The following is a 19,653-nucleotide window of genomic DNA, read 5'->3' as shown; positions in this document are numbered from 1 at the left end:
GCAAAGAGTCGGACACGACTGAGCGACTTCACTTTCACTTATTTAGGCTGCTTCCATGTCTTGGCTATTATAAATAGTGCTGCTATGAAAATTGGGGTGTATATATCTTTTTGAAATAGAGTTTTATCTGGATACATGCCCAGGAGTGGGACTGCTTGATCATATGGTAACTATTTTCAGTTTTTTAAGGAACCTCTATACTGTTCCCCATAGTGACTGCACCAATTTACATTCCCACCAAAAGCATAGGAGAGTTCCCTTTTCTCCACAATCTCTCCAGCATGTATTATCTGTAGACATTTTAATGATGCCCATTCTGATTAGCGGGCTTCCCGGATGGGACTAATGGTGGCAAAGAATCCACCTGCCAATGCAGGAGATGCAAGAGAGATGGGTTCAATCCCTGGGTTGGGAAGATCCCCTGGAGGAGGAAATGGCAACCTGTTTCATATTCTTGCCTGGAAAATTCCATGAACAGAAGGACCTACTGGGCTACAGGTTCCACAGGGTCACCAAGAACTGGACATGACTGAGCACGCAGGAGAAAGAGGAACATTGGTGGGAGCAGGATTAGGCAGGGTGCTCTGCTGCCAATCTGTGAATATGCAAACACATACTGACCGGGGTGAGGTGGCACCTCATTGTAATTTGGATTTGCATTCTCTAATAATAAGTGATAATGAGCATCTTCTCATGGCCATCTGTATGTCTTCTTTGGAGGAATGTCTCTTTAGGTCTTTCACCCATTTTTTTGATCGGGTTTTCTTTTTTTACAGTAAGCTATTATGAGCTTTTTATTTTAGAAATTAATCCCTTGATGGCAGCATCATTTACAAATATTTTCTCCCATCCCGCAGGTTGTCTGTTTTGTTTATGCTCTCCTTTGCAAAAGCTTTTAAGTTTAATTAGGTCCCATTTGTTTCTTTTTGTTTTTATTTCCATTACTCTTTAGAGATGGATCTGAAAAATATTACCATGATTTATGTCAAAGAGTGTTCTGCTTGTTTTCCTCTAGGAGCTTCACAGTATCCAGTTCTACGTTTAGGTCTTTAATCTGTTTTGAGCTTATTTTTATACACGGTGTTAGAGAAAGTTCTGATTTCATTCTTTCACATGAAGCTGTCAAGTTTTCCCAGCACCCACTTCTCAAAGGGACTGCCTTATTTTCATTGTATATTTCTGCCTGTTTTGTTGTAGATAACTGACCCTAACTGCATGGGTTTCTTGCTGGGCTTTCTGTCCTATTCCACTGATCCATATACATCTGCTTCTGTGCCAGTACCATACTGTTTTGATTACCATAGCTTTTTTAGTATAGTCTGAAGTCAGGGAGCATGATTCTCCCAGTTCCCCTTTTTCGTTCTCAAGATTGTTTTGGCTATTCCAGGTCTTTTGTGTTTCCAAAGAAATTGTAAAATTTTTTGTTCTAGGTCAAAGAAAAATGCCACCAGTAATTTGATAGTGATTGTGCTGAATCTGCCTTGGGTAGTATGGTCATTTTAACAATATCGATTATTTCAATTCAAGAACATCATATATCTTTCCATCTGTTTGTGTCATCTTCAATTTCTCTTACTGGTAGCTTATAGTTTTTTTGAAGAGTACAGGTGTTTTATCTCCTTAGATAGGTTTATTCCTAGGTACTTTATTCTTTTTGATGCAATGGTAAATGAGATTGTTTCCTTAATTTCCCATTTTGATATTTCATTGATAGTGTATAGAAATGCGACAGATTTCTATATATTAGATTTGCATCCAGTAACCTTATCAAATTCATTGATGAGCACTAGCAGTTTTCCACTAGCATCATTAGAATTTTCCATATATAGTATAATGTCACCTGCAAACAGTGACAGCTTGGCTTTTCATTCATAATTTTCTGGGTATTCATTGGGTTACTACACATACCATTAGTTCATTCCTTTTTATTTCTGAGGAATATTTCACCGAATGAATGTGTTAGTTTGTTTAATCATTCACCCACTGAAGGACTTTGGGGTTTTTTCCATTTGGGGTCTATTATGAATACATGAATGAATATTATGAATACATGAGTATGAATGCTATAAACATTCACATACAAATCTTTGTGTGAACGTCAGTTTTCCCTTTTCTGGGATAAACGCTTAAGAGTATGATTTCTGGGTTGTATGGAACTACGTGTTCCGAACTGCTCTCCAGGGTGCTGTATTGCTTTACATGTCTGCCAGCAATGTCTGAGTCTCTCAGCATCCTCATCAGCATCTGGCGGTGCGGTAACTTTTTACTGCAGCTATTCAGATAGGTATATAACAGTAAGTCACTGCAGTTTCAATTTGAATTTCCCAAATGACTAAAATGATGTTGAAGATTTTTTCATGTGCCTGTCACTTTTATACCTTTTTTGGTAAAAATGTCTCTTCTTTAAACTATTTTCTAATTGGATTATTTGATTTTACACTTTTGAGTTTTGAAAGCTCTTAGTATATCTTGGCAACTAGTCCCTTTGTTGGATATGTGGCTTGTAGATTCTTTATCCCAGTCTGTAGTCTTCATTTTCATTTTAATAACAGAGTCTTTCACAGAACGTAAGTTTTAATTTTGATTCAAATCTGAATGATCAATTTTTACCTTTATGGATCATGCTTTTTATATCAAATCTCTGTATAGCCCTAGATTTTTAGGTTTTACATTTCACATTTAAGTCTTCAACAGTTGTGAGTTAGTTTATTAATGCAGTATGAGGTCTGAGTAGAGGTTTATTTTTTTGCCTACGCATGTCCAGATGCTCCAATATCAATTGTTGAAAAGGCTATGTTTCCTCCACTGAATCGTTTTTATACATCTGTCAAACATCTGTGGGCACATCTTCGTGATTCTATCTAGGCTCTCTATTCTGTTTCACTGGTTATTTTATTTCTCCAGAAATATTACTGAGTCTTGACCACTGAAGCTATATATACAGCAGGTGTTAAAACTGCAGACAGTGATTCTTCTTTTTCAAAATTGTTTTAGGGATTCTAAGTCTACTGCCTTTCCAAGGAAGTTTTGGCTATACAAAAAAAAAAAGAAAAAAATCTTGCCAGGATTTGAGAACAACTGATATATTTACTACATTGAATCTTCCAATTCATGAACACAGTAAGTCTCCCCACTTACTTAGATCATCCTTGATTTCTTTCATTGGCATTTAAAATTTTTTCAGCATACAAGTTACTTTACAACAATTTACAGAGCAACTCTCCAGGAAAATAACCTGAAGACTAGCAGAAAAGATTTTTCATAACTAAAGAAATAAAGGTGGAACCACAATGAGATGGCAGGAAGGGGTGAACACAGTATAATCAGAGCTCACATCTCCAGGATCAGTGGACTTACAAATGGAAGGAGTATCACAATCCTAGAGGTCTTCCCCAAGGAAGAAGTGGTTTAAGCCCTATGTGGGGCTCCCCAGCCAAGGGTCCTCCTATACTAGGAAGAAAAGCTTCCACACATCTGGCTTTGAAAACCAACAGGACCCATTTCAGGAGAGCTGGAGGTCCACAGGAAACAGAGATTCTGTTTTAAAGGACACTGGCAAAATTCAGACGCTCCAAGGTATGAGCACAAAGAGGCAATAGTTAGAAGCCTGGAACAGATCTACCAGCTAAGCTTGAAGAGTCCTCTGGAGTGGCAGAAAGCAAATAAAAGACCCCTACATATACAGAAATTGGTGGCAGCTATTTTGGTGAACTTCTTTTACCCTAATAACACTAGGTTTCTCTGGAGGCTCAGCTGGTAAAGAATCCACCTCCAATGCGGGAGACCTGGGTTCGATCCCTGGGTTGGGAAGATCCCCTGGAGAAGGGAAAGGCTACCCACTACAGTATTCTGGCCTAGAGAATTCCATGGGCTGTATTGTCCAAGGGGTCACAAAGAGTTGGACACAACTGAGCAACTTTCACTTTCACTAACACTAGGGTTGGAAAGAAGCATTTTAGAATCCTCCCTCTAGCCTATTGGTCCCCAGAACCTGGCCCCACCCTCCATCCGGGCAGCACACCGCAAGCACTGCCCCTACCACTGCCTGGGGCCACCCAAACAGCCAACCAATCAGTATGTCATACTACAATAACAAACTGAAGAATAAAAATCATATGATTATCTCAGGAGATACATAAAAAGGTTTTAACAAAATTCAACAGTCATTTATGACAAAAATCTCAACAAAAGTGGGTATAGAGGAAACATATCTCAATATAAAAAAGGCCATATATGACAAACCCACAGGTAACATAATGCTCAATAGTAAAAAGTTGAAAGCATTTCCTCTAAGGTCAGGAACAAGACAAAGATGCACACTCTTCCGCAGCGGTGAGACAAGAAAAAGAAAAGAAGAATCCAGATTGAAAGGAAGAAGTAAAGCCGCCGATGTTTGCAGGTGACATGACACCATGCATAAGACATCACCCAAAGTCTATTAGAGCTGACAGGTGAACTGAGCAGTTACAAGACATAAGACTACTAAACTGAACTCTGTTGGTTCACACACTAATAACCAACGAGAAAGAGAAATTAAGAAAACAATCCCATCTACAAGTACATCAGAAAGAATTCAATACCTAGTAATAAATCTAACCAAAGAGGTAGAAGATTTATACTCTGAAAACTGTTAAGACATTGGTAAAAGAAACTGAAGACGGCACAACAGATGGAAAAACATACCATTCTCACAGACTAGAAGAACTAATATTGTAAGTGACTGTATTACCCAAGGCAATTCACAGATCCAGTGTGGTCCTTATCAGAATACCAATGGCACTTTTCACAGAACTAAAACAAGCAATTCTACAATTTGTATGGAAACACAAACGACCTGAATAGCCAAAGCAATCTTGAGAAAGAAGAACAAAGCCAAAATATCACATTCCTTGATTTCACATTATACTGCACAGGTACAACAATCAACACAGCACACACTGGCACCGAAACGGACACACCAGCCACTCATCGGTGAAACGCAAGTCAAAACCAGCAGAGGGTGCCACCTCAGACCTGCAAGAGTGGATATCAGCAAAGGAGATGAGAAAAAACAAACGCTGGTGAGGATGTGGAGAAAAGGAAATCCTTGCCCACTACTGGTGTAACTGTAAATCGGTACAGGCACTACAGAGGGTCTGCAAAAAGTTAAAACCAGAACTGCCGCACGTCCCAGAAATATCACTTCTGGGTATCTACCCAAAGAAAATAAAAGGACTAAACAGAAAACATATTTATACCTCAGTGTTCACTGCAGTATTATTCACTGTAGCCATGATATAAAAGGAACTTAAGTGCCCACTGAGGTATGAATGGATACAGAAGGTGTCATCTATACATATAATGGAATATTACTCAGCCATTAAAGAGAGTGGAGTCTTGCTATTTGTGGCAACATGGATGGACTGAGAGGTATCATGCTAGGTGGAATAAATCAGAGAAAGACAAACATTACTACCGCGTGGTCTCACTTACATGGGAAATCTAAAAATACAAACAAAACAAAACCAGACACAGAGATACCGGAGGGGAAGGGGCTGCAGCTGAAAGAGATTAAGAGGTACGAACTCCCAATTATAAAATTAATAAGCCATAGGATGTTATATTGTACTTAGAGTAACCACTAAAAAAGGTGTTCAAAGAGATATAAATTCTGAAAAGCTTTTATAGATAGTTATGAAAAGTTTATCAGTAACTCACAAGAAGATAGGAAAAAGAAAACAAACAAAAACAGAACAAATGGAAAACAGCATAAGGAATATGGTCAATAATATTATAACAAATGTATATAGGAAAAATGGTTACTAGACTTAATGTGGTGACCATTTCATAATGTTTACAAATGTCAAGTCACTATGCAGTATGTCTGAAACTGACATAATATTGGACATCAACTATATTTCAATTTTAAAAGTAAAGTAAAAAATAATAATAAAAAAAGAAAATAGAAAAACAACAAAAAAAACCAGTTATGTTTATACTATACTATAGTGTATTAATACCCTTATGTCAAAAAAAAGCGTACCTTTTAATTTAAAAATATTGCTAAAAAATTGCTAAAAAGTGCTAACCATCACCTGAGCCTTCATCAAGTCATAATCTTTTTGCTGGCGGAGGGTTTGAAATACTGCAAGAATTACCAAAATGTGACATGGAGACATGAAATAAGCAAATGCTGTTGGAACTGGCACCAACAAGACTTACTTGGTGCCGCTTGCCACAAAACTTCACTTGTTAAAAGAAAGAGAGAAGAAATATCTGTGAAACGCAATAAAATGAGATATACCTGGAGTTTTCCTTTTTGTACTGTCTTTGCCTGCTTTTGGAATCATAGGTCATTTCTATTCTGCTACTTGCCCATACAAGTAACTTTTCAATATTCTTGTAGGTGAAGTGAGTTTCTTACAGACAGCATATAGTTGAGTCATGGATAATCCACACTGCCGATATCGGTCTTAGACCATTTATAGTTATTCTGGGCTTTCCGAGTGGCACTAGTGGTAAAGAACCTGTCTGCCAATACAAGAGACTTAGAGATAAGGGTTCAGTCCCTGGGTCAGGAATATCCCCTGGAGGAGGACACGGCAACCCACTCCAGGATTCTTGCCCGGAGAACCCCATGGGCAGAGGAGAGCTTCAGTCCAGAGGGTCGCAGAGAGTCGGACGTGACTAAAGCGACTTAGCACACAAACAGTTACTCTAACTACTGATATGTTAGGATGCTGCTGCTGCTAAGTCGCTTCAGTCGTGTTCGACTCTGTGTGACCCCAGAGACAGCAGCCCACATGGCTCCCCTGTCCCTGGGATTCTCCAGGCAAGAACACTAGAGTGGGTTGCCATTTCCTTCCCCAATGCATTAAAGTGAAAAGTGAAAGTGAAGTCGCTCAGTCGTGTCTGACTCTTAGCATGGACTGCAGCCCACCAGGCTCCTCTGTCCTTGGAATTTTCCAGGCAAGAGTACTGGGGTGGGGTGCCATTGCCTTCTCCAATATGTTAGGATATAAATCTGTAATTTAACGTTTTGTTTTCCATTTGTTCTGTTTTTGTTTCTGTTTTCTTTTTCCTATCTTCTTGTGAGTTACTGATAAACTTTTCATAACTATCTTTAAAAGCTTTTCAGAATTTATATCTCTTTGAAGACCTTTTTTAGTGGCTACTCTAAGTACAATATAAATATAACTTATCACAGTATACTGGCTGCAGTCACCATCTGCAGTGATTTTGGAGCCCAAAATAATAAAGTCTGACACTGTTTCTACTGTTTCCCCACCTATTTCCCATAAAGTGATGGGACCAGATTGCCATGATCTTCGTCTTCGGAATGTTGAGCTTTAAGCCAACTGAACTGAACTGAACAGTATACTGGTGTCATCATTTCACCAATCTAAGTGAAGTATGGAAACCTTACCTCCATTATTCTCTCTCTGTCCTTACCTGTCTACAATATAAGCTGTCTCAAAACTGTTTTCTACATGCATTCAGATCCACAGCACACAATACTGTGATGTTTGTTCCGACTGTCACGTAGTTTGGAAGATGCAGAACAAGAAGGAAGTCTACTGCATCTGACTGCAATTTTGCTTACTTGACATTATGTTCCAAGAGTCTTTCTTTATCACTTCCCGTCTGTCTAAAGAACACCTCTTAGCCACTTTCAGGGCAGGACTCAGTTCAGTTCAGTCACTCAGTCGTGTCCGACTCCTTGTGACCCCATGAATCGCAGCACACCAGGCCTCCCTGTCCATCACCAACTCCCGGAGTTCACTCAGACTCGCGTCCATCAAGTCCATGATGCCATCCAGCCATCTCATCCTCGGTCGTCCCCTTCTCCTCTGCCCCCAATCCCTCCCAGCATCACAGTCTTTTCCAAGGAGTCAACTCTTCGCATGAGGTGGCCAAAGTCCTGGAGTTTTAGCCTCAGCATCATTCCTTCCAAAGAAATCCCAGGGCTGATCTCCTTCAGAATGGACTGGTTGGATTTCCTTGCAGTCCAAGGGACTCTCAAGAGTCTTACCCAACACCACAGTTCAAAAGCATCAATTCTTTGGCCCTCAGCCTTCTTCACAATCCAACTCTCACATCCATACATGACCACAGGAAAAACCACAGCCTTGTCTAGATGGACCTTTGTTGGCAAAGTAATGTCTCTGCTTTTGAATATGCTTTCTAGGTTGGTCATAACTTTTCTTCCAAGGAGTAAGCGTCTTTTAATTTCATGGCTGCAATCACCATCTGCAGTGATTCTGGAGCCCCCCAAAAAAACTCTGACACTGTTTCCACTGTTTCCTCATCTATTTCTCATGAAGTGATGAGACCAGATGCTATGATCTTCGTTTTCTGAATGTTGAGCTTTAAGCCAACTTTTTCACTCTCCTCTTTCACTTTCATCAAGAGGCTTTTTATTTCCTCTTCGCTTTCTGCCATAAGGGTGGTGTCATCTGCATATCTGAGGTTATTGATATTTCTCCCGGCAATCTTGATTCCAGCTTGTGCTTCTTCCAGTCCAGCGTTTCTCATGATGTACTCTGCATATAAGTTAAATAAGCAGGGTGACAATATACAGCCTTGACGTACTCCAGAGGCAGGTCAGGTGGTCTGGTATTCCCACCTCTTGAAGAATTTTCCACAGTTTATTGTGATCCACACAGTCAGAGGCTTTGGCATAGTCAATAAAGCAGAAATAGATGTTTTTCTGGAACTCTCTTGCTTTTTCGATGATCCAGCGGATGTTGGCAATTTGATCTCTGGTTCCTCTGCCTTTTCTAAAACCAGCTTGAACATCTGGAAGTTCCCAGTTCACGTATTGCTCAACCCTGGCTTGGAGAATTTTGAGCATTACTTTACTAGCATGTGAGATGAGTGCAACTGTGCGGTAGTTTGAGCTGTCTACAAATTCTGACTTTTCTTTTATCTAAAAACGTGTTCTTCTCCTTCACTCCTGAAACATATTTTCACTGGATATAGGATTCTGAATTGATAGTTCTTTCCATCTGGCATTTGGAAAATGCAGCAGCTGAATAGAAATCCACTATTACCGAATGGTTTTATCCCTACTGGTAAGGGGTGTTTAAGATTTTTATTTTTTGGTCTTTAGCTTCCAGAAGTTTCACTATGATACATTCAGTCTGGATTTTATTGAGTTTAATCTGTTCAGGGTTTGTTCTACTTGTTAACCTACAAGTCTGTCTTTTGCAAAATTTGGGGATTTTTTGGCCATTATATCTTTGACCATGTTTTCAGCCCCACCCTCTTTTCTTCTGGAACCCCAATCATATCAATGTTAGATATACTGTTATAACCACAGGCCCCTAAGGTTCTTTTCTGTTTGTTTCCATCGTTTATTTCCTTTTGTTGTCTTCAAGGTCATTGCTGTTGAACTCATCCACTGACTTTTAAAAATTTTTTGGTTATTTTAATTTTCAGTTTTACAATTTCCATTTGGTTCTTATTTACAGTCTATTTCTATATTTCTATTTCTTCACTAAGCCTCTATTTTTCACTTGTTTCAAATGTGTTCGTAAGTATTCACTGAAGGCTTTTTATGATGATTGTTTTAAAATCTTTTGTCACATAATTCTAACATCTTTGATATTACACTGGCATCTAATGATTCTCTTTTCATTCAGTCGGATCGTCTTGATTCTTGTTTTCGTTTTTGTTTTTTTTTAGGGCCCAGCCTCCCGCCGAAGCAGCCGCCGCCGAGCCGCTCTGCACATGCTCAGAGCGTCCCTCCAGTCCCCTGATTCTTGTTTTGATGAACAACTTCTATTTGAAACCTAGACATTTGGGGTATTATGAGACACTGGATCGTATTTAAACCTTTCGTGTGGATTCCTCTGATGCAGGCAGAGGGATACCTTCTCATTACTGGCAGATGAGGTGAAGTCCAGGCTGCAGAGCAGGCCTTCACTGACACTGAGGAGGGGCTTCCTCATTACTGATGGGCAGAGGTGGGGCTCCCAAGTCCCCAGTGCCCCTCACTGGTGACCTCCCTGGCTGGGAGTGCCCCATTCCTGTTTCCTACATGATCACCACTAACACAGCAGGGGAAGGGAGCTCACTGACAGCGTGTGTGGACGAAAACCCCGGCTCTCTACCCAACCTTCCCTGACCCCACCCCAGGAGAGAACCTGGGGCACATCACTGTAGCATGGTGAGGCTGGAAAGCTAGGTCTTTGCTGGTACGAGTCAGGGTGGGTCCACAGTTTTTTCTGTTGTTTCTGGCTGTAGCAGAAATTTATTTTCTAAAAGTTTCTACCTTGCCAAATATGCTGTCTCTTTTATGGTCTTTGGGTTAAGGGCAGGCTTTTAGGGGAGCTGTTTTAGTCTGTACCCATTCATGATTCTGGGTTGTTGGCCTTGTCAGTTCCTCTTCTGGAAAATATGAAGCAAAAAAAGAAAAAGGAGGGAACTCACCACCACGTTACTCTTTGGATCTTTAGCTCCCTAACTCTCTTGCCTTCTTCTCTCCATCCTCAGTCTTCCTATATTTGTTTTGTACATAATATCCAGGTTCTTTAGTTGTACTTGGCAAGAAGGAATAGGGAAAAATACATCTACTCCATCTTCCCAGATTTATTTTCACATAATTAATAAAAAACATTAGAGAGTAATACTTGTAAGATTTTCACTGCTAACAGAAGGGATCCTGGGTTTTTAAATGTTGAGAAACACTAATTTAGAGATTTCCTTATAACTCATCAAGATTCCTTTCATATCTGTCTACTATCAGTGTCCAAAAATAATTTTTTTTCCTTTTGGGCTGACTTATTTTTAGTAAAAAGCTATTGAGTCTTGGGCGTTTTCTTGTTTAGTTTTAAATACAGAACATACTTCACAGACTAGCAAATCCAGTCATGTTCATAATTTAAATTTTTCTAATGTGAGATGGAAAGAGAATAGTCTATACAAATGCAAATATTTAATTTCACAAAGCCCCAGTTAATAAAATCATGAATTTTTATCTAGTGATTGCTTTAGATTACATAATATTTTTAAAGCTACTAATGCAAAAAGCTTAAACAAAAAAACCAGGAATATACAACTTCTGAACTGATCACAGTAATATACACAAATGTTAATAAAATTGTGCAGAACTTTTTAATGGAGCTCTCTTCTTAAAAGAAACAGTATTCAAACACATAACCCTGATATACAGTTCATTACTGCTATAATAAATACTTTTATAAACATCTAAAACTTCACTAAGCAAATGAAAGCACAAAGATAATGAGGCGTTCCAGAGCAACAAAAGACATTTTTATTAGTGGCCTAGTTATTATGAGAAATTAGCCATTTTTTACTCTGTTGAGCAAAACTGCTCTAAATCCTGGAGGACAGAGCGACATCAGAGTATTGGGCTGGCCAAAAAGTTTGTTTAAAAGTTTCCATAACACTGTATGGAAAAACCAGAAGAAACTTTGGGGCCAACTCAATAAATAATTAACTATTTTTAATATCATATGTAAATAGTAAAATGAAAAGATGATATGACATGCAAAAACTGCTTCTCAGACTCATATATGGGGCTGAAAATGGCCAAGTTTATAAACTACAAATCTAATTCTTCTGATGTCTAAGTAATGGACCAATGGACTTTTCAGCTCATTAGGACATTAAGGAAGTCTAAATCCTACATATCAATGAGGCATGCTTTCAAATCTGTTTCCCTTTACCCCAAACTTATTTTGTTTTGGTAACAGATAGATCAGTGTTAACTTTATATAAAAGTATCACCATTAGAACCGCCTGAATAAGACATATATGATGCCCAAGGCGTAATGCCATTCAACTTCTGATTACTGACAAGTCAGCAAATGTCTCATCAATTATTCAGATATACCAAAAACTATCAGTCAGCTAGTCTTTCCTTTTAAGGAAATAAATTTTTAAGGAATACAGATCCTTCTTTTGGGGAAAATGTTCTTAGTTTTGAAATCATACAATTAGGCAACTAAGGCAAAAATCACACAGTTTAAAACTGAAGATTTTATGGAAGATTTAAAATGAGCTTTCTATAGAGAATAGAATAATAAGTTTCTCTCTCAGTGAAAGTTACAACATATTACAAAAGAATGGAAATCTTAAATTAACTAAGAGATGTAAATAGTTTCAAAATATATAAGGACTAAGATTTTTCACAATTTATTATTATTATACTAACAAATACACTTAAAAGGAAAAGTTTTATTATCTCTCTATAAAAACTTAACAAAGCTGAATTAAAGTTTATGTTAGTAGTGAACAGGCATCTAAACAATTTCATATATACCCATCCTTCTTAAACTTTGGTCTCTACCTTTATTTAGCTGGGTGAAATAATACTTTAAAACACTGCACTGGCCAGTGCCAAGACTAAAGCCCATACACACGCTGAGAAAATATGCTTATGAATTTTACTCAAAAAGACTATCTGTTGAAAATCTTCAGTCACGGATTTACCTTATCAGCTTTCAGCTTTCTAAGGAAAGATGGATTGTCATATCCCTTTGCTTGCCGTGCCTCTTGCAGATGGTTGATCATCCACACATTTTTTCTCTGCTTTGCCAAATCAAGTGCTGATTCGCCCTGACGATATAAGCAGAAGAAATTCACATTAAAAAAAAAGAAAACAAAGAAAAAGTAGAATATTTTAGTTACTAGCTAAAATTAAAGCACTTCCACAAAGATAAACAGACAGCACTATTAATTCATTAACATTGTTTTTACATTTGGCAAAGTCAATTACTAAAAGACTCTAAATTATATATTACTTATGCTTTTCTACTTAAGGTACATTCAGAAAATATATTTACACATCCTATTCTATAGACTATTTCTGGCTTGCATTTTTACTTATCTTAGAGAGTAATCAAAAAGTAGGTGTTTTAGCACCTGCTGGATCAGAGGCTATCACTAAGTTTATGCAGTTATTCTAAATTCTTTAAGGGTTTCATTAGGAATAGTAATTGCTACAAACCATCCTGCTATAATACCAAACTGCCAGAAACCTCTCTGTTTAATTTTAGTGTCGAAAGAAGTCTAGAGAAGAGAAGAGAGGAGAAAAAGAGAAAACTGCCACTTCTTCTACTATTATACTGGTATTCTTGATCATGTTAGATTCATTCACCCATCCAGAAACTTCCAAAGAGAACTAGGGCAGTAACAAAAGAGTTAAACTCATGTTAGAGACCTGAAGCTCCCTTTACTTGCAAGAAAAAGAATGCCAGGAAGTATAAATGACCAAAACTAGAATATTTTAAAGGAAGAAATAAGAAATGAGTGTCCCCAATTCTAAATTTATGCTTCTTTATGCCTTTATTAATTAAAAATCATATTTCTCCTTTTGGTAGTTATATATCTACATTTTTATTCTATTTCATAGTCTCCACTTTTATCTACTTCCTTAAAAAGAAAAAAATAATTTTGTTTGCCAAAATTTTAAGAATTAAGGATGAATATTCAAAATTACTTTAAAAATGGGAAAAAGTACTGAAATTTTATTTTTAAAAACTGGATGAAAATAAAGAAATAAGGAGGCCTGGGTGCCTTACTCATGAGGGATAATTATTAATCAAATATGGAATACAGTTTATTCAATTTTTAAAAAACACTGAAAAATAATCAAACAACAAAATAAACACACCACTACCACCAAGAGCAACAGCAATAGCAACACAACTATAAAAACAAAAAGCCTAATCAATCCTTTAATAAAAAGATCAACAGTAGTTAATAAGAAATGGGCTAACTTAGGTGAATCTTCCACAAACAGGGATATTTACTTTAAAATGTCCCCTTACCTACTACAAAATTCTACCACCTAGGTTGTCAGAACCAAACTGAAAGATTACCTGAATAAAAGCACTCCCTTGGGCAACAACTCCCAGAGAATATCCTGCGGTTGCCTCGGTCCAGCTGAGCACCCCTTCCACTACTGGGCCATGTGACACCTAAGGATCGCCTAGATAAAAAGATGGAGGGCGCTTTAAGAAGCCTTTCAACTGCTCCTCTAGTCGTCTGACTACTTTTGTACAGTTCTTTTATTCAGCTGGCAAAACAAACAAGCAATTAATTTTAAAAATTCTACTAAAACCAAGGTTCCAGGTCAAGTCTATATTTGAACACTCCATGTGTTAGCCAAAACAGCAAGTGATAACATGAGCAGTAACAAGAATCATGGAGTATTAGAGCATGTAATTGACTAGTAAGAAAAGACCTTCAGGGGTTTTGGTGAGATAAACACTACGGAAGGTGGAAGACCACTTTTTGCCTAAGTGAGGTTGAATTTCATTATTAAATCTAAGGAAAGTTCTTCCTTGGAGACCATCAAGGTCGGGTACCTAAGAGGTAATGAAAACTATTTTCTGAAAATAGTTTCTTAGTTCTTTTCAAGAAACCATACAAAAGTCTTTCAATATATTAATTAACAAAGCTCAGGAATTTTACATTTTACACAAGCTAAAAATTATGTCCTTTGATAATTTTAGAAAGAAAAAATTATAAATATATAGGCAGCACTCAAGATTAATTGCCCTCCCCAAACTCAATTCATCTGAATTTATCAACCAAAAACATGTGTAAGGAGGTGAAATATATTTTTTAAGTCCACAAATGAGATGCTACCATGAAAAGGGATTACTGCATAGGTCCTTTTTCTTCAAGTCTAAGTATCTCAAATCACTCTCTCCCACTATTATTACTATCTCAGAAGATTTATTCTTTGTCACCATTAATTAGGGACATGGTTTTTAAACTCTTTTAAGGCATGTTTGATGAAAGTCTGGCGACTTCCTCGCCAGAAAAATGCTGATACTTTATTCATTAACAATATTAGAGCTCAAGGACCTACCCCTTAACCAAAATCCACTGGTGGGCCCCAGATTAAGAACCTCTAATTGAGGGTATATGGTCATTCCTAATCCTTCTAAGGATAAAATTAGTCATTTTAAAGTGATCTATCATTTAATAATGTCTCCAAAATAAGTTATTATTTTGATAAAAGAATCATTTGTTTATATATTAAAAGAACTGAAACACTCAAATAACTAATTTACAAGGATATAAAGACAGATTCCTAAGAAACTTATGCTTAATTTTATTTAGGAAATAGCTATTTTAGAAGAAATAATCAATAGTTAAATACTATAACATAAAGTATAATTTTTCATATTCTTTGACGAATATAACTTTTATTAGCTATTAAAGCCATATCCAGATTTACAGGCTCCATCTTGGTACAATTAATGTTTATCACCAGACTTTAAGGCTTAAAATGAAAAAAAGGAAAAATACACAGCTATAAATCAACTTAATCCGTCAAATTCCAGGACAAACAATCTAGGTTGGTTTTTTTTTTTTATTTAACGAATTTTTCACATAGCTATGTGACATTCCACAAAGCTAAAAGGTACCATCTCAAATTATATATGACTAAAACAGAACCAAGTCCTGTTGCCCCAAAAAAGCTTATTTCCTTCCATTTTCACAATTTCAACATATATCACAAGACACTCAGTTATTCAAACCAAAACTGAATCATTGATATTTTTTCTTTCACCTTCATTTTTAATCTACCTTTTCTTTTCTGCTCTAAATTATCATTTCCCAAATCATTCATTTTTCTCCATCACTTCAATCTCAGGCAAAAGTAACATTATCACTTGCCTGATTTATTACAAGAACCAAACTGATCTTAATACATCCCCTTTCACTTTCTTAATTCTTCAATATATTCTCCAAATAACAAAGCAATTTTTAAAAAATATTTTAAACACTAAGATTATGTAACAATTCTACAAAAATCTTTCCAACTACTTCTCATGACTGAGAATACAGTTAAAGTACTTTATCATGGCCTGGTACCTATCTCTCTCAGTGACTCTTGCTTGGTCAAAGCTGTCATTTCTACGCCTCTAACATGACAAGCTTATTCCTGGCTTTGGACCTCACACTTGTAGGTTCCTCTACATGTAAAGTATTTTCTCATATATCTAACTGATCCCTGTCTCAGAGACATTCACAAATCACTCTCACCTGATACAGCCCCCTTAGCCCTCATCATGACCACGTTTGCCTCTGTGGGTGTGTTTGTTAATTTACTTATCATCTATTTCCTTAATACAATGTAATTTTCTGAGAGAATAGGGACTTTGTCTGTCTTAAGCACTGACTGCCCAGCATTGAACAAACATTTGTTGGATGAATGAACGCTCTCCACTAGAAGGTGACTAGACTTCAGCATATTAGGAATGCCAGATTCCAGTAGAAAAGGTATTTGATACTTATTTCACCCTTTTAATCACATTAAAATTACAGTTTTAAACAAAAATCTATTTTTTAACCAGTGTGGTTAAAAAGATTGCTTTTACTCTGAAAGTATAAATGCTCCCTGAGCAACTGAAGCAACTCCTTAGACTTTATTTCCTTTAAAAACAGTGTCACTTCAAATAAGTCAGAAGAATGACAAATACCTTATGATACCACTTACATGTGGAATCTAAAAACAAAACATCAACAAAACGCAAGCTCATAAATACAGAGAACAGACTGCTGAGTGCCAGAGGGAGACAGTGTGGGAAGTTGGGGAGATTAGCGAAGGGAATCCAAGGTATAAACTGCCAGTTCTAAAAAAAAAAGAAGTCACGAGGATATAATGCATGACACTATAGTTAATAACTGCTGTTATCTAGCTGCTAAATCAGGTCCAACTCTTTTGCAGCTGCATGGACTGCAGCTCGCCAGGCTCCTCGGTCCGTGGGATTCTCCAGGCAAGAATACTGGAGGGGTTGCCACTTCCTCCTCCAGGAGATCTTCCCCACCCGGGGACGGGAAGTCACATCTCCTGCACTGGCAGGCAGGCTGTTCACAACTGAGCCCCTAGTGAAGCCCACAGTTACCAATACTCTAGTGCATATTCAGAAGTCACTAAGAGTGAATACCTCGAGGGTTTGCATCATCTGCATGCTAAGTCACTCTAGTTGTGTCCAACTCTTTGCAACCCAGGCTCCTCTGTCCATGGGATTCTCTAGGCAAGAATAGTGGAGTGGGTTGCCATCTCCCGACCCCGCCGCACCTCCAAGGGATCTTCCTGACCCAGGGATCAAACCCGTGTCTCTTAGGTACGCTGCACTGACAGGCAGGTTCTTTACCACTATGTCCATCTGGGAAGCCCAAATCTTGACGGGTTTACACCACAGGAAAAAAGAAATTTGTCACTGTGATGGTGATGGATGTTTACTGGACATGTTGGTCATTTCGCAAGGTGTACACATGTCAAATCATCATGTTCTACACCTGGGAGTTGTATGAAAGTGAAGGCATTAGTCACTCGGTCATGTCTGACTCTTTGTGACCCCGTGGATGGTAGCCCACCAGTCTCCCGCACTGGCAGTCAGACTCTTAATCACTGAGCTGCCTGGGAAGCCAAAAGCTTATCAAAAGTTTATACAATGGTTAATTTTGAGTACCAGATGAAAGGACATTAAACTTACAAACCACATCTCAAATACTTAAAAGTTCATGACTGAAGTTCATGAAAAGTTATCTAAACTTTTATATGCTAAGAAAAGATCATTTTAAACGCTCTGAAAATACATACTACTAGCTTCAAATTATAAAACTGTGCCGTCACTTCGTCATAATTCTTTGGTACTACTGTAATTTCAACATATCTATATGATTCTTGCAAAATCTATGGACATACACTATTTGCCATAGTGAAACTGGTTAAAATATAACATTAAATACTGGAAATGTATTCCTGAGGCATGACTCACTTTAGGAATGGCTATCCAGTAGCTAAGAGAAGAAAAATCACACTCTAAAGCAATTCAGATCATAAAATATAAGGCCATCTCGTTAATTTTTCTCATAGGGACACTGGTTAGGGTTAGTCAAACTCCTCCCTTCTTTTTCTTCAGGCCTGGGATCAGCCTAATTTACTGATTACAATGTTACGAATTTTTCAGAACTTCCTACTTTAGAATGTTTGGAAAAGCGAAAATTTCTCTCTATGATTTCAGAAATGGCAGAGAAGTATGCCACCACAGTCATGAAAACCAGCCTAGGGGTGAAGCTCAAGACAAGAATCTTCATTCGGTCAACAAAATTTAAAGGAGTGCTCATCACACGTCAGACATGAGGGTAAGTTGACTGTCCTCTTTCCATAAATTTACCAGCAGGTAACTAAACCATTCTGATCACTTTGGGTAGAGACAAAAAGACTTGAAATTGAAAAAAGGTAAAAGAAAATACATGCTTTTCTCAATTTCTTAGTGTTTCCAATAAGATATTTGATATTAACTTTTAACTAAGTACTTTCAGTTAGAGACTCATTTCTAATAATTGGTTGTAATCGTAAATAAATTAGTCTAAGCTATTTTATTTTAGTAGTTTAATCTTCTCAGAGTAATCAAACAGAGAAAGAACTATTCACTGCTACATAAAAAGATGCCCTGATCCAGCAGGAGATAACCAACTTTTTGATTGCCATTTTAGATTACTATGCAATTCAAATTCCTTTAATATTTAAATAGCATATATTCCTTAGAAATTTAAGAGGCATGACTAAGAAAATACTATGGCTTATAGTCAAAATTAAACAACATTTGTTAATGAGTACAAAGTTATTTAAGAAGGCACATTATTAAAAGATGTTTAAAATTTTAAAGTCATTTCACAGAAAAAGTCTGTTGCTAAAAGACAAGCTCTAACACTGAGAATGGTTAACCAAAATTTAAGATTATCAATAGAATTTTCTTGCAGGTATTCATAAAAATGTCTATCAATTTCTAAAATGCTCAGAGTGTAAATGTTAACATTTTGTATACTTTTGGGGTACATTTTTCTTGGATTACTCCAGCATTTAGGGGAGAGAAATTCTCCTATAAATATTATAGAGGTGATTATCAAATTTAAAGGTCTTGACCTTTATAAAAATAAGATAATTAATGACCAAGTCAAGAAATTACTCAAAAGTTATTATGCATACTTGGGATAAAAATCTGTGATTCTCTGCAATGATATTATTTATTTAGGTTATGTGGTGCCACATGTGGGATCTTACTGCAATAATCTTCTTAAAGAAATCAGAAAACTATCTATTCAGCTATAAAGAGATAAAAGTCAGTAAGAATTCACTAATGAAAAGGTCACCAAAATCTGAAAAATACTTCAATACTAAAAGACAAAAATAAATAAATTAGTTTTTCAAAACAAATTCTTGCATGGAAGCAAAGGGTTGAGAGTAAGTAAGTTTCTTCCACCTCTGACAGTCTATTAAAAAACCTAAGTTTTATTAAAGAATTCCAATCTTGGTAATCACATTTCACAAAGCACAATCAATAAAGGCTATTTTTACCTTGATATTCTGGGCATCAACATTAGCTCCAGCTTCCAGAAGAAGACTAATGACTGTGGTATTCCCTGCTAGTACTGCCCAGTGCAGAGCAGTGTTTTTGTGATACTTGTCACCAAGGTTAACTGAAACATTGAATGTTAAAAGCAATCTAGTTGGATCCACACTGAAAAGGAAAAAAAAACACAACAACAACAACAACCCTAATTTCAATTATAGAAATCATTACAGACACTAAACTGATTGTGGTTATATTCCATCTTGGAACACTTCTATTCTAACCTATTTTCGACAACTTTATAATGAGTAATGAAACAACA

At 37.0% G+C, this 19,653-nt stretch overlaps 1 protein-coding gene across 1 annotated transcript in view; it reads right to left on the bottom strand.

Moving 5' to 3' along the window:
* Nucleotides 1–19,653, bottom strand: part of ZDHHC17 (zinc finger DHHC-type palmitoyltransferase 17) — a 97,910-nt gene that overhangs the window by 20,203 nt on the left and 58,054 nt on the right. Inside the window, exons 7-8 of the mRNA XM_068970157.1 lie at nt 19,337–19,499; nt 12,439–12,564 (exon numbers count right to left, since the gene is read on the bottom strand). Coding sequence (XP_068826258.1) covers nt 12,439–12,564; nt 19,337–19,499 — 289 coding nt within the window. The remainder of the gene's footprint in view (nt 1–12,438; nt 12,565–19,336; nt 19,500–19,653) is intronic.

Source organism: Capricornis sumatraensis, chromosome 4 (assembly GCF_032405125.1).
Source record: "Capricornis sumatraensis isolate serow.1 chromosome 4, serow.2, whole genome shotgun sequence".
NCBI classification, from domain to species: Eukaryota; Metazoa; Chordata; class Mammalia; order Artiodactyla; family Bovidae; genus Capricornis; species Capricornis sumatraensis.
Note: the sequence above shows the minus strand (reverse complement) of the source record. Positions and strands in the feature narration are given on the sequence as shown.